The sequence below is a fragment of the Opisthorchis viverrini genome, assembly GCF_000715545.1.
Source record: "Opisthorchis viverrini unplaced genomic scaffold opera_v5_129, whole genome shotgun sequence".
Taxonomy (NCBI): domain Eukaryota; kingdom Metazoa; phylum Platyhelminthes; class Trematoda; order Opisthorchiida; family Opisthorchiidae; genus Opisthorchis; species Opisthorchis viverrini.
Window position 1 is genome coordinate 1,311,917 of NW_008751783.1, and position 13,959 is coordinate 1,325,875.

General features: G+C 41.0%; 1 protein-coding gene across 1 annotated transcript in view; it reads left to right on the forward strand.

Annotated features, from left to right (window-relative positions):
* Positions 1 to 355: 355 nt before the first annotated feature.
* Positions 356 to 13,959, forward strand: part of T265_13982 (hypothetical protein) — a gene marked incomplete at both ends in the record, with an annotated part of 60,930 nt that continues 47,326 nt past the window's right edge. The window contains one exon of the mRNA XM_009171481.1: positions 356 to 604. Within this exon, the coding sequence (XP_009169745.1) occupies positions 356 to 604 (249 nt within the window). The remainder of the gene's footprint in view (positions 605 to 13,959) is intronic.

Sequence of the window (13,959 nt, forward strand, 5' to 3'; positions counted from 1 at the left end):
TAGAAACAGAAGTCGTTACGATCGATCAGTTGCTTAGAAAAAGGTGAAAGTAACATAGAACAAACAGATTACCAGTAGAGTCCAGAAAAAAAGCGCGTTCTTTTCAGCTTGTGTGAAGTTCTCCGTGTGTTAGACCTCATCTTTCTTCTTGGGATACACCCTCCCCGGACGAGCAGACCTGCTCAGCGTTGGAAGCTAAAGCCTATTCGAATGAAAGGCTTCAGTTTTAATCACTGACCAACCGATCCAATCAGTATGTAAGTTTGTGCTCAACCGCATTTTATTAAATCTACCTCCTATTGAATGTTCGCGATATACCGCTTTCCAACCAGTCACCTCTCAATCTTACTTGAAGGTTACTGCAACCGATCATGGTTCACCGAAACGTCTGAGTGCTACCACGGATGTCCGCGTGATACTCGATGACCTGAACGACTGTACCCCCGTGTTCACACATAATCAATACAACTTCACAATCATCGAGGACTATGCACAGAATTTCACCGGCGAACGTATTGTCGGAACAGTGAAAGCCACAGACTGTGACATTGGAGAGAATGGTAAAGTGGCATACACTATACTGGACCCCGGATTACCGTTTTCGGTAAGTTGCACACTGTGCACTAGGAGGCTTTAAATTTCTAGTTGGGAAATGGGAAAACCAGAATTATGTCACTTTCAACCCCATGTTTACACTCAACTCTTTTTACAGATCGTTAAAACGCTCAGGCGGCTTGATGAAAATCAAGATTATCGTTGACCTCAACTACCGAATCGAACCTAGATACTCCCTTTGGTAAACTCTAAAAAGAGTTGAAACACGACTTGCTAAATTCATCCTTGTCTCTGACTCAAATCTGCGTGGTGCTGGTGAAGAGACTCCACAAAAAGTGGAAAATCCAGAGTAGACCCATCTCCAGTGACTCCGTTTCTTGAGCTGACTTCCAGTTTAGGATGCATTCCAATACAACTTTGGTCAACACATAAGCAACCTTCATATCCTTCTGGCAAATAGCCTTGATCTTGTTTAGTTTGTGTATTGTTTGGGGTCTATTATTTCAATCAGTTGCCCAATAATATTGACAGTCCTTTAAGTTTTGGACGGGGTATATGATATCAATCCATCGCTGATAAAAGGGAGTGGGTTGTAATCGTAGGATAACTGGCATTTATTCATTACTGAGGTGACTCTGTTGCGAAAGCAAGTGAACAAAAGAGTGGGGACCAATGTGCTGCTGTGTATTCCAATTCCCAGTTAACTTGGCACAGACACGGGCGCACGGGACGGACCATCGTGTGTTTTACTGATATCTTTACCAGCTTGTCCGACATTCCGTATCAGTTGGACACGTGTTCTCTTTTCATTGGTAATGGCTTTGAATTTCATTTGATTTATCGATATCCCCCTTGCAAATCTTAATAAAATTTCTCAGCGATCAGGTTCTTCAAGCTCTTGCAATATAAGGTATTTGCGTAATATAAGCAGGTTGATTAGTCGAAATGACGAAATAATCTTATCTTCTGAAACTTTTGACATTCCCAACCAGTCTTCAGAGAGTTTTTCTGCTTGATTTCTCCGGGTGGACGGATTGTTGATGAGTCTGATCGGTGTCCCCGGTCAATGTTTCATTGCCACAATTTTGATCAACTACAACATTTTAGGACGCGCCAATTAGGATTTTGGGGCGAAGATATGAAATTCCATTCTAATGGCTTCGATATTACAACGGTAGCAGGTGAGCAAGGTGAGTGTAAATACTTTCAGAAGTCGACACCATTTGACGCCTTACATATCCATCTATCTACCAACATGTCTGGCTAGCTGTCCACCCGTCTGTATGTCTATCTATATATCTAGCTAATTAACTTGAAACTGTTTGCCAACTCAACAAGACAGCTAAACACAAAAGATCGCCATGTTTTTTTCCAAGGTGCCTCAGACAATAAGTGTCTAAAAGCGTAGTCAACGGGTCACTTTTGGACGTTTAACCTACAAGTCTTTCTTCCGTACAACCGGTCGGTTGTAACCCTGGTGGGGACACGGAATGCAACCTCTGTGTGTTTAAGTTGGGTAGAGACAGGTGTGCCTAACCGGAACATGTGACTGAGGAATTCTTGTTTCTACAGCGAGCCTAAGCGTAAATTAGACAGCAGTCTTGACAACACGAATTTCAGTTAGTAACTGCGAGATCGCGAATGGTCCCTAAAGATTCGTAAGAAGTAGACTGCCGGTTGTTCATTTCTGAGACGAAAACAGCCATTCACTACTTCGCAAAGCAAGGTGCAAATCACTTACACATCCAGATCGAAAATTTAGCTGATAATCTTTTGCCCCGTCTACAAATTGAAGACCATCACTGTTTTTAACCGATCGTTCAACCAAACAAAATGGTTAAATCAACCTGTGACGATACGTTTTGAGTTCACCTTCATCACAGGTTGCTTTGGTGTCAATATCAGACGTTCATTCACGACCCACAATAATTAACCAAAAACTACGTCATAATACTGACATCAGCAATAAACGTTTTCAAAAACCTTTGTTTCTTCGCGGTGGTAAACATCCGATTGCGTCAAAAAGGCTTCCCAGTTTATTTGAATTTTAATGATACAACGTTGCATCGAAGCAGTGGGCAGACTTTTTCATTCTCACTTTGGTTAGAGTAATGAGAGCTACAGACACTCGTGACATAAACGTTCCACTATATAATGAGGATACAGACGCCTTAATTTAAAAGCGTCAAGAACTGAAGTTTACAGTATGAACCTTTTGGATCATTTATTCTGTCATGAGGAGTGATTTCGTGGTCAACGGTCACCAGGCAGCTCTAGGTTGATAAAAGTTCAGCGGGAGGGTCAGCAGAGCGAAAAGACGAACACTGCTGGTGAATGTGGATCGAGCCCAATGTATACTCTAAGAGAGTAACTTTCATGCACCAATAAACTAATAAATAGCAATCGAGAACCGCAAAGGCCTTGTTATCTTTTGGTTGGCATGTCCGGGATAACACCACCAATAGTAAAGTCGCCTGGTAAGACCATATAGGCAAGACTGGTGAAAAACAAACGGGAAGCAGGAGAGAAATTTTCACTTCGGATTGTGGGGCTAGACTAGACCTTCGTTGAATCTAGAAGCATCTGCCAAGGAAGTTCAAAAATGATTTGTTTATAACTGTATATTAGAATCCGTTGAGTCAGCAGTTTCAGCAAGGTAACAAAGTCTAGCCTAAAATGTCACAGCTTGAATTCGTCTTCAGATTTTCTCCCTTACTTTTTGCCTACTTCATTTTTTGACGCTTTCTTTGAAATTACCCTGCTCCTCTCTCTGAATTTTGCAATTATTTATGAACTGTTTCATCTATATTATTAAGCGAGAAATAACGGCAATCAAGTTGCATCCACTGAACCTGGGCTTATTCGAAATTCTCGTGATTACACTGAATTCCTTTCAATGGAGGAAGCTTAACAGTACTCTTATCGTTGTCAGTCCCCGGTGAATTAAGCAAGGCTTTGACGTAACTGTAGTGTTTTGTTCAACTTATTCTAACAACATCAGTTTCTTTGCTAACTGCGACTTGTTTTGACGTAACTGTGACTGATTTGGCTCATTGCTACTATAGTAACACTCAGTCGAGCCACTTTTATAGCATATCATTCAGAAAAACCAAACTGCTGTAGCGAGAACAGCAAGATTATAAAAACGACTGTGAAAGGTGCCAGTAACTGGGTTAAGAACCATTAATGTTGTGCACCGTATGGTGCCAAAAACTGTCCGGGAAACAACAACTTACACGCCGTTCATTTCAGTGATTAGAATTTGCTTCTACTCTGCAATAAGAATGTAATTCTAAATGAAATCATTTGCTTTTCAACTATGACTGTGAAAAGTACTTTTTGTTTATTCAGGTACGTTTTTTTCTGGAAAAAAATCAAATGAAACTATTCAACAAATTCTTTTAAAGTGAGAAAGAATCAGATGACTTCTGGCAAATTCATCACGTCTCAAACACTGTGCGTAACCTACACTTGGTTGACTTAAGCAGATAGAATTATATATAAATAACAGTATATATATATATATATAACAGTATTCACGCCTTAACATTAGTATTCAGCCGGGCTGCTCCACCTACAGGGTTCACTTGTCCATCACATATAATTATGCTTCGACTAATCCTACTGGCAGACAAGCAGGTGCAACGTTTCAGCAGAGTTTAGGGCGGAACTACTTCTTCTAAGGTGAACACGTTTTGGCTTGATTGATGTAGAATACTCTTTGGTGACTGGCTGGATAATCATTCAGTTTGGGATGATTTTTTTTTCGCAGCCAAGCAACGCATGCACCGGTTGTATCGTGACTTGGTGCAATCGGCTGGCTTGTAGTTAGCAACTGTGCTTTTTTAAAATACACTTTAGATAAATGTCAAACTGGCCTAGACACAATAAATCAAATTTGGCTATGATTTCCTTCTAACGAGGAATCGTTCCCTAGTTAACCTGAGAGGCGTTTTGCTGGAGCAAACAGTATCCACAGCATCTAGTGGCCGAAAAGTGATATGCCATTGATGAGGTATTGGCGAATCGGAACGCTCAAGTAACTAGTGTGTTTACAGTAGCACAGAGACAAAAAACTGGTTTATCTCCCTTTTTAAGAACAGAATATAAAAACTACCCTTTGGAAACTATATACGGTAAAAAAAAACTACCAGTGTGCTTTAAGAACGCGACGGTGATAATTTTAGGGTCATTTCCTATTGTACCTGTTAGCAATTATACAAACAAAACTTTTTAGTATTGTTGATCGCCTACAAAATGTTCAGATCTTTGCAGTTTTTTAATGACGCTTTTGCCATAAGTTGGTCTAAAATTATCCACATAATCTGTCAACCTTTTCGGCAAACAATGATTGGCCGTATTCTCTTTCAGAATTATTTGTAGCAGAAGAGAACCATGTAAATTTTCTTCGTTTCTCATTAGTTTCACACACAAGTTTAAATGGTTTTCAAAGCATCTTTGCACGCATTGCGCGCGTGACACCGTCGGGGTTACAATCAGGTTGTGAGTTAATGTGCTTCTCCGATGCCGCCCCCCCCCTCATCCAACCAATGTTTCCTTGTTTGAACAGATGTTGTCCGACAATCACCCAATATTTTCGCCAATACCCAAGTATCTTTGCGAAAAACACTTTTTTTACAATGCATTTTCAGTATCTAGTATTTATTTAGCGACACTGTGTAAAGACAAGGAGATGGAGTGCCATTCGGGTCGCTACTCAGTCTCATTTTACTCGCTTTATTGCAATTAATCTTTCGGCTCGGCCGGTTTGCACAGTTATCAGTTTACCTTAGATATGATGACTAACGTTCTATCATTGATGAGCCCTATAACCCAACTGAATGGATCCGCAAAAGTTCAAACTTAATGAGGATTTTGTCCAGTAGGTAAGACCGATCCGTGCCGAAAAGTCGAGAAACATTGTACATTGTTTCATTCTCATTGGGAATCATCATCATCTCGCAAAATTTTGGTTCTTAGTTTGAACACTCCGCCATTCGGCCACGAGCCGTTGCTTAGCATTATAACCGGCAAGTTCTGTTCTGTCGAATTACCAGCTAATCACACTGCTTATCAGCCGCTCGTGGCCGAACGGTCCAAACTACTAAAATAAAAGTCGCGGGTTCTAGATTTACTGGAACAGCTGCGTATAGCTGATGATTCCAAACAAGGGTGAACAGGTGTACAGTGCTTCTCGGCTTTTTAGCATTGCTGGGCTTCACCCAAAGGATGGCATCTCCATTAAAATTCCCAAATCTCCACAGACTACCAACATTTCTGACTGGGCACGTTTCGCACTCAGCCTCACTACAGACAGGGCGTGTTGTAGTGACCTGCATTTCGTTGACGTCGGTTAACCACAGGTTCGGATGAAAAGGCCATAGATCGGAGTATTGTGTGAGGTAAGATGATATGCAGAATGCTTGAAACGTTCTTGGTATGAAGTACAAGAGCTTTTGTTTCGTCTGGTCTAGAAAATCAGCACTCAAGATATCTGTGATGCAACCTCTGAGGTTATTACACGGAATCCGATCAGATAACGATAACTGGAGAATATTCTGCGAAAAGTTCCAAGATGCTCTGATGGAATTAGGTACGGGAATAAACATTCCCTTCCCATAAAGCTGCCCATTGATTGACAAGATTTCCAAAACTGCTAGAAGTTGCCATGCAGCTTAGATGCTACAAGGAGTCTGGACTAAAACTGGAAAAGCCAAGCATGAGACTAGCGTGACTGCGAATAACCCAACCGACACAGCTACCAAATCATTTTTGCCGAATCATTTAGCCGAGTGTGCGGCTGTGGGCAACAGTCGTTCAAACAGATTTATTCGAAATTGCACACGTGAATTCACTCATTTATGCGTCAACTCTCCAGCCACAAACGAATGCTTCCAGTTCGGTAGCCAGTGTTTCCTTCATCATACTAAGGACAGTTTTGAAAAGGTAGATCACATTCGTTGGTGTCAAACGCTGCGGCCTGTGAGTAAAAACTCCGCGTCCGATTGAAACTTATTGTACAAGTTGCTTTCAACCGTCGCGCACTAACTTTAGACACAGACGTTTTGCCATTTTTCTAATGAAACTATTCACCGAATGATGAGTAGATTTCATTAATTTTAAGCATGCATTTAGAAGATTAGGGCGCTTATAGGAGTCCTTGGTTTTAAATAGCTTGTCCCATTACGCGATAAACAGTTGCAAGCCAAAATACAAAATATGAGGACTTAGCCAGCAAACATGGAAGTATTTACCCGCCAGCGAGTAAGAAACAGCGTTTGACAAACGTCAGGCCGATTGTTCTGGGCGCTGTGTGCTGCCACAAAGTCTGTCGCCAGTTGCACTTTGAAGTCAATTTTTCCAAATCGGTGATGTGCACTGCATTTTGTGGCTATTAGTTCGACTGTAGACGGGCCTCTAGTCAAGCAGTTTCTTTGAATCTACCTTTAAGTGACATTCAGTCATGTAGCGCAGGTTCCCGTGCTTTGTTGCTTCCTATGTCCCCACAAGTCGCTCAAGCTACAGCTAACATTTAGCACAATGCATCTAACGGAAATAACAACTGCAACCGATAGATCTCGTAAAATGCATTGTATGCTCCAGATCTCAGTGGGATATCTGTACAAGTGGGTTTTGTGTGTAAATCCTTAATAGCAATAGACGCGGTAACAACGGAGACTGCGTAAGGCATCGAGCTACCAGTAAGTGGAATACTGACCTGGTCACCAGTCGTGTTGAAGAGTGGCACTTGGATACACTTAGGCTTCAAATGATGTCTGTCGACTTTAATTAGCCTCTTGAAATCACCATCATCATGGACAGCATGATATCAGTGTTCAGCACTGATGATTCGCTGCCGCACAACCATGATTTACTTGGAAGTCCTATTATGAAGAAGAGAAAAAACGACTGGGAAGAGACTTAATGCTAGATTATCACGATAATTGTGATGTGCCTACACCTTCTAACACTCATTCAGGCAATCTGGCTAGAGACCAACAAAAAGACGACATCGATACCTCTTGAAAACAACGGACGCAAGTATGAACAGATTGGTGTTGCAATCAAAACATGAGATTCGAAGACATGGAAAAAATACACCTCCGCCGAGCGTCTGTCTACCGCGGGTGGTCCTACACGAACATACCACAAAGTTTTTTAACTTGATCTTTGTAATGGAAAGAAACCCCACTAGGTGCACTGATGGTTCAGCTTTACAGAGAACATTCTTCCTTTTCAAAACCAAACATTACTTGTGAAGTCCAATCCTCATCCTTTTATCATTGCTAGCCGAATGCATGTGCGGTGCATACACTCTTGTGATTGAGAACTCCCAAGTTTGGCATGCACATGCCCTGCACAGGTGGTTTGCTTAAATTGTAGCCGTCCGATCGAACCATCAAAAACCAGCTGTCCATTCCTACGTAAGTAGGACTGTGTTTAGTCTTTGAATAGTTGTTTTTTATGATAATTTTAATCGATTTGAACCCGCGATCAAATGGTTTCTGAAGCATTTATTTAGGTCGTAAGTGGTGTAGGTATTTAAAAATTCTAACGTCAATCACGCTTACGTTAAATCTGCGCCAGATTTGTCCACTGGAAAAAACAGCGGAGAATGAATTTATTTACAGTCGTCTAACTGATATAAAGTGGTAGTTGATATTTACCATGAACTTTCTACCAAAACCCCGAAAAACTGGGCTAGTTTCAACACTTCTCGAAAGTTACCTCAATATCCGAATATGTTTAGCCCGGACATCTCTGAAGTTATATCAAAATAAGGGTGCTTAATTTTCTCAACAATGTAGTGTGTAAGAAAGTGTACTGTAGAGCGCAGTATCCCACCCTCTGCAACAGTTATAAAGGGATCATCACTTGTCACTGTCTCACCTAAGAACGACACAAGTGGAATGCTTATGCATAGCTCATGCACTGGGATTCTTAAATATTAAATTCTGCTAAACTTAAATCAACATGCAGTTACCGGTCTCTAAGCTTGTAGCGCCTCAAACACAAAGTGTCTCAAGTTCCGACAGGAAGCACTGTTCAGAAAAATTCCACTCCTCACGTTCAGCTGATGAGATTCCTCTGGGTGCAGTTGTGGTACAAGAGAGAAGACCAGAAACCAATGGAGATGCCGCACCTGAGTATCTTCTGCCCACAGATCGCTGTGAGGTGCTGAAATCAGCGTTCTGGATCACTCACACAATATACAGTTATGAAACGAATGGCAACGAAAGAAAAGTCCCGGACGCTTCTGCGATATTTATTAGTTGTTCGTTTATTTGTCCAGTCCCGTAGGCAGAGGCAATCTACTCCAGGACTTTTATTAATCTGGTTTATAGGTGCCAAGTCCTTGCAGATGGCCAACCCAAAGCTACTATACAACAATATATTACGTAAAGATTAGTATCCGTACATATCACGTCTGTATCAGCTGCCTTGTCGCACTTGAGCTACCTCAACCTAGCACTGGGCCTCTCTTGTTACTCAGCAGACTGATAGTTGTCTTTCCGTTTTCCCGTTCCCCTGATATGACGGGTACTATATATGCATGTATATGCATGTATATTCACTGCTTAAATCAATCAGAGGCCTTTGAAGGAATGTCTTTCAGTCGACCGTTCAGCCGGGTAGGCTGCCATCGGGCGAAGCAGTGCGTTGCGTGAACCTATTTTTAACTCCGTAGAAGGTCATGAAACACCTGGACACTGACACACGATGCTTTAGCTTGTATGACCACAAATTTCTTCATTCAATCTACAAACTACAGGCATGTCAGAAAGGAGAAGAACTCAAAAGCTGCATTTGCTAGGTCGCTATAGAGTAGATGGTTAAAGAGTAGAGATGAAATAGGTCCAATATCTGATGAGTTTCAGAGATTTCTAACAGTATATTGATTGCTTCCGAGGGAAAATTGTGCCAAAACGTCAATGTTTTTCTTCTAATTTATGAAATCAGGACAAGACACACAAAACAAAACATTTGTGTATATGCTCCCATAATGGCGGGAATGAATCTTATCACTGTTCAGAAAGTGATTAAGTTGTGCAACAAAGGCCACATTATTCCGGTTATCTGACCTAATAAATCTACCTGAAATTCGTTGTGCCCGGTTGAGTGTGCTTGCAAGTTATCTACACTGTAGCTTGATTCACGATAAGTTCTTACTTTGCTCTTCATTGAAAACTGCTACCAGGGAGACAGACAGTTTGAAAAGCGTTGCGATCTTTATAAATCAAATACTTGTTATTTGTGCGTTACTCTAAATAGAAGAAATGGACAAAACTGATAAGATTTACGAATGTGCTGACAACTGGAACAGTTGGAAGGCATTTGCATGAGAAAACTTCAAAACACAAACTCCCAAACGGACCAAATACCTACCAGATAAATTGGAATTGCAAACGTATTTAAAAGAAACATACGGAGAGAAATTAGGCAATATTTTTCAAACCCAACTGCAACGGATGCTTCCTAAAGTAAAAAGTTCATTCCCATTTACGCAATTTACCAAAAAGGGGCCTAAAGAGAGGGCAGAAAAACTCTCAAACACAAAAAAACAGGCAGTCAGGATGAGCCACAAGTCTTATTATCTTCTCAGAAGAAAAGTCACCTATCGAAAGATGCACTCATTTGCATGTCAAACGGGTTTTCACGGGGAGACCATTTGATCCTTCATTTAAGAAAATATACTGCGATATCTCAAAATCGTACCAACTGAAACATGAGGTGGCCTTTGTGCAGCGTATTCAGTTGGAGAATATTATAAACGAGAGATTCAGTAGTCTTCAGTGATATGCGAATGAGTGTATTTGTCGAGATCTGTCCAATTTGGGTTCAAGTAGAGCATAAGGTTGACAAAAACTCGAGGACAGCGCCTATCTAATGAGCCCCAAGGAAGACGAAACCGCTCCTGGTCTGTGGAAGAGATTTCAGCATCCTTCTGAGTAGTTTCCCCTATGGAAACATTGGCTCAGTTAACTGAGTCAAATCTCCATGGTTACCTCCCATGCTTTTCCAAAATGATGGATTTTCACTGGCTCCACGTTTTTTTCCAAAAAAGAAAAAAGACTGCTTGTAGATCATGTAGTATTTGGTCTGTTCCTACGGATGATGTTACCACGACTGGCGACGAAACGTTAGCAGGTAAACAGCCAAGCTCAAATGCCAGCTGCTCTGCAGCCAATTGGCCCCAACCCACCCGACTGAAACTTTTATATTTTGATGAAAATATTTAGCCAATTACATGGTAAGTGTTTTGCGTATGAAAACGTGGTTAACGGATGATCACCTTTCATTCATCCGCATAGATGTTGAGCAACTCAAGCCATTAATTTTACCAACATAACAACGCAGTGTAGAATTCGTCAGAAAAAGTGGCTCGTTTGTGTTTTCTGGCTGGAAGCAGTATCACTGAATTTGTATTGATGGCTTCAGGCTAGTTCGTGCCATAAAAAAGGTTGCTTCCATAAAAGACCCTTAAATAGGCTCTACACATCAAGCTGGCTTTATTCAATGCCACTAAGTCTACAGCTGAGTTTGCGTTTTTGTCCCGCTTCATGTGTTTTAGATTGGCTTTCCTTGGTCTACCTTAACACTCCTTAATTTAATTGTTCGTCCTTTAAATTATTCCCGAATTCCAACAGAACAAAATAAATACACAAATTCTATTTAAAACAACACTAATGGCACTCAAAAAGGACACGATTCTCAGCGGCAAAAGCCTATCTTCAAGGTAAACAAGCATAACTCTCTTTATGGCTGTAAACTAAGCTATGTATTTTTGTGTACTGCCCTGAGATCACAAAATGTCAACATGCTGTGGATCAAAATTTGGTCTTCAAACATCGTGTGCACAAGTGCTGTATTCGTTGAAACAAGTACGTTTTTTTTAATTGAAACCAGATCTACGCTTCCTATCTCTGAATAAAATGCCAGCCAAATATGCTCATTACCTCGGCCTTGATAGTGCCAAGAGGATAAGTGCACATTACCTCTCCCATTATTTCTGACCTCCTATCCAGTATGCAGAAGAACTTTACTGAATAATGTGCCAAACCCGAGGTTATGAATAGGAGGCACCAACTGACCGAGCGACTCCTCAACTTACATACACTCTCATCGCGTTTTACCACGACGTTCCAATTTCTTCTGTGATTTTCACACAGTTACCGGAAAACGTCATGGCCAGAACATTTCAAAATTTGTCAAAATATCCATTTTGAATGTAAATATATCTGAGCTCGAAAACAGATACAGGGACGGCATGGAATCGTGTTTACTACTCACAAAATAGATTCAGCCGTTAGACTCCACATCGACGCTGGCAAACCTCTAAACATTCAATCAACCAGCAAGAAGTGACTGATCAGCCTGGTGTCTGAGGCTCATGGGATAAGCAACACGGAACATTTGCGATAAGCATAAAACACTTATATAATTCTTCTCAACTTTCTAACAAAGCCTTATTGCACTCTAACTAATCAATGCTGAAATATTTATACGCCCTTTAGAACGAAAAATGTACATGAAACCTTTCGTTAAATTCTGACCGTAGATTCATCCGGCGTTGCCTAACTTGATAAGCTCACAAAGGTTCCGGTGTCACATTTCGGGCTACATACTTACATTCGGAATAATGTAAAAAGTATTGCTTAAAAACCGTAAATACAACGATACTCTTGAGCCACGAGGCTACGTCTACAGTGGACAAGAAATCTACTGTGGTTCGCAAAGGAAATTCATATGCTTTGGCTTCGTAACTCAGTACGCCTCAAATATCCGGCAGCACTCTGTGTAATGCAGAATGATGCTGCAGGCTAAATTTGGAAGATTTGACCAAACCTTTAACAGCCAACTGGTTTGTTCTAATTGCGGGCAACTCTGAAACCCAATCGCTGCTCTAGCTGGAAAATTCTGGCAAGTTGCCGCTCCATTGATACATATCAACAAACAGTCGTTCAAGGGTGTGTTACAATTAGAAATCGAGGTGCCCATTTTTAAATGGAACTCTCTCGGTCTTTCTGCCGGTTCGTAGTGTTATTTTACTCATTGATTTCCTCCCCAGTCAACGCATCACTTTCACAAATGCTTACAGCTAGTTTCACCTTTACAAATCCTTAGCAGCCGTAGACCTTGGGGACATTCATTTTCCCTGTCAAGAACAATTTCTGTCAAGAACAGAAATCGAATATGTGTTAAGCGTTAGAATTATGGCGAACCCCTCGACAGCGATCCCAGACGGTCACAGATTTCAAGATAGCGCATCGCTGCAAGCTAAACTAATTTTGAGGCACAGAAAAGAAAACATTATCACATACTGGCTGTGGCCGAAAAATCTGCAGGAAGGCTGCCAGAGAAATTTTATGGAACCAAAAAAGCGGCTACCAAGGAGGTGTGACTAATACTATAGAGGATTTCCAACGCAAACCTATAGACAAAAGCAAGTTTCCTTGTGTCTATTAGGCAGGCAATGTTAGTGGTTGCGTCACGCAGCAAATGTCGAGCTACAAAATGATTCACTTGTATGCAGTTAACATTTGTACCCTGCTGGTGATCGGCTCTGGTACAGCTCATCATAAGAATTACAAGCAGTTTTCAGTGGCTATACGCAATTTTTTCATCCTTCCTATTATTCCACGCTTTTTTTTGCAACGGTAAATTACGGCTCTTGGTCAACTGAATCGTGCTTACTTTTCCTTTAGCGATCAAACGTCTCATGCAACCGCCATAGCAAACAAATCGCTCAAAAAATCTCACCCGTGATTCCGGGATGAAAACTAAGAAGTACTTGCGTAAATATTGCTGAAGCTGATTAAGAAATAGAAAAATTTGTGCACGGCAAACAAACATTGCATAAAATAACTACAAACTGCAGTATTCGAAAGAGTATTAAGTGTAGTGCTGTTCGAACCATTCTCACTTAGAAAATATACATTGCCCAAATTTGATTTTTGTATAATTTTGTCAGTTAGCTTAACATATTAGTAATAAAGTGGTCTAAAGGGGAAGCAAACTGCTTTCCAATCATTTAATAAAATCAGTCGATAAAATTGTTCTGCAAACTGAGGAGGCGACTGTGGCTCAATAATAGATTTCTTTTGATTCGGGCGTTGCTGTGCAGTGTGAGAACAGGAACTAACATGCGATGCCTCTGGTTAGTTGTTGTCGATCTGTACTTGCCTTAGCTTTGCAAATACCCTTCAACTGGACGATTTTGGAACGATTTGGTGCCACCCGCTGGATTAGCCTAAAAGATTCGGCTGGATTAAGCTAGTGGTCGATATTTATCAGGCACTGAATAATCGCATGCCATTTGGCACTTGCCAGATTGTACAATCTTGACAACCATTGGTGGGAAGCACCACCTCTTACTTACATGGTTTACAGAACGCTCACAAA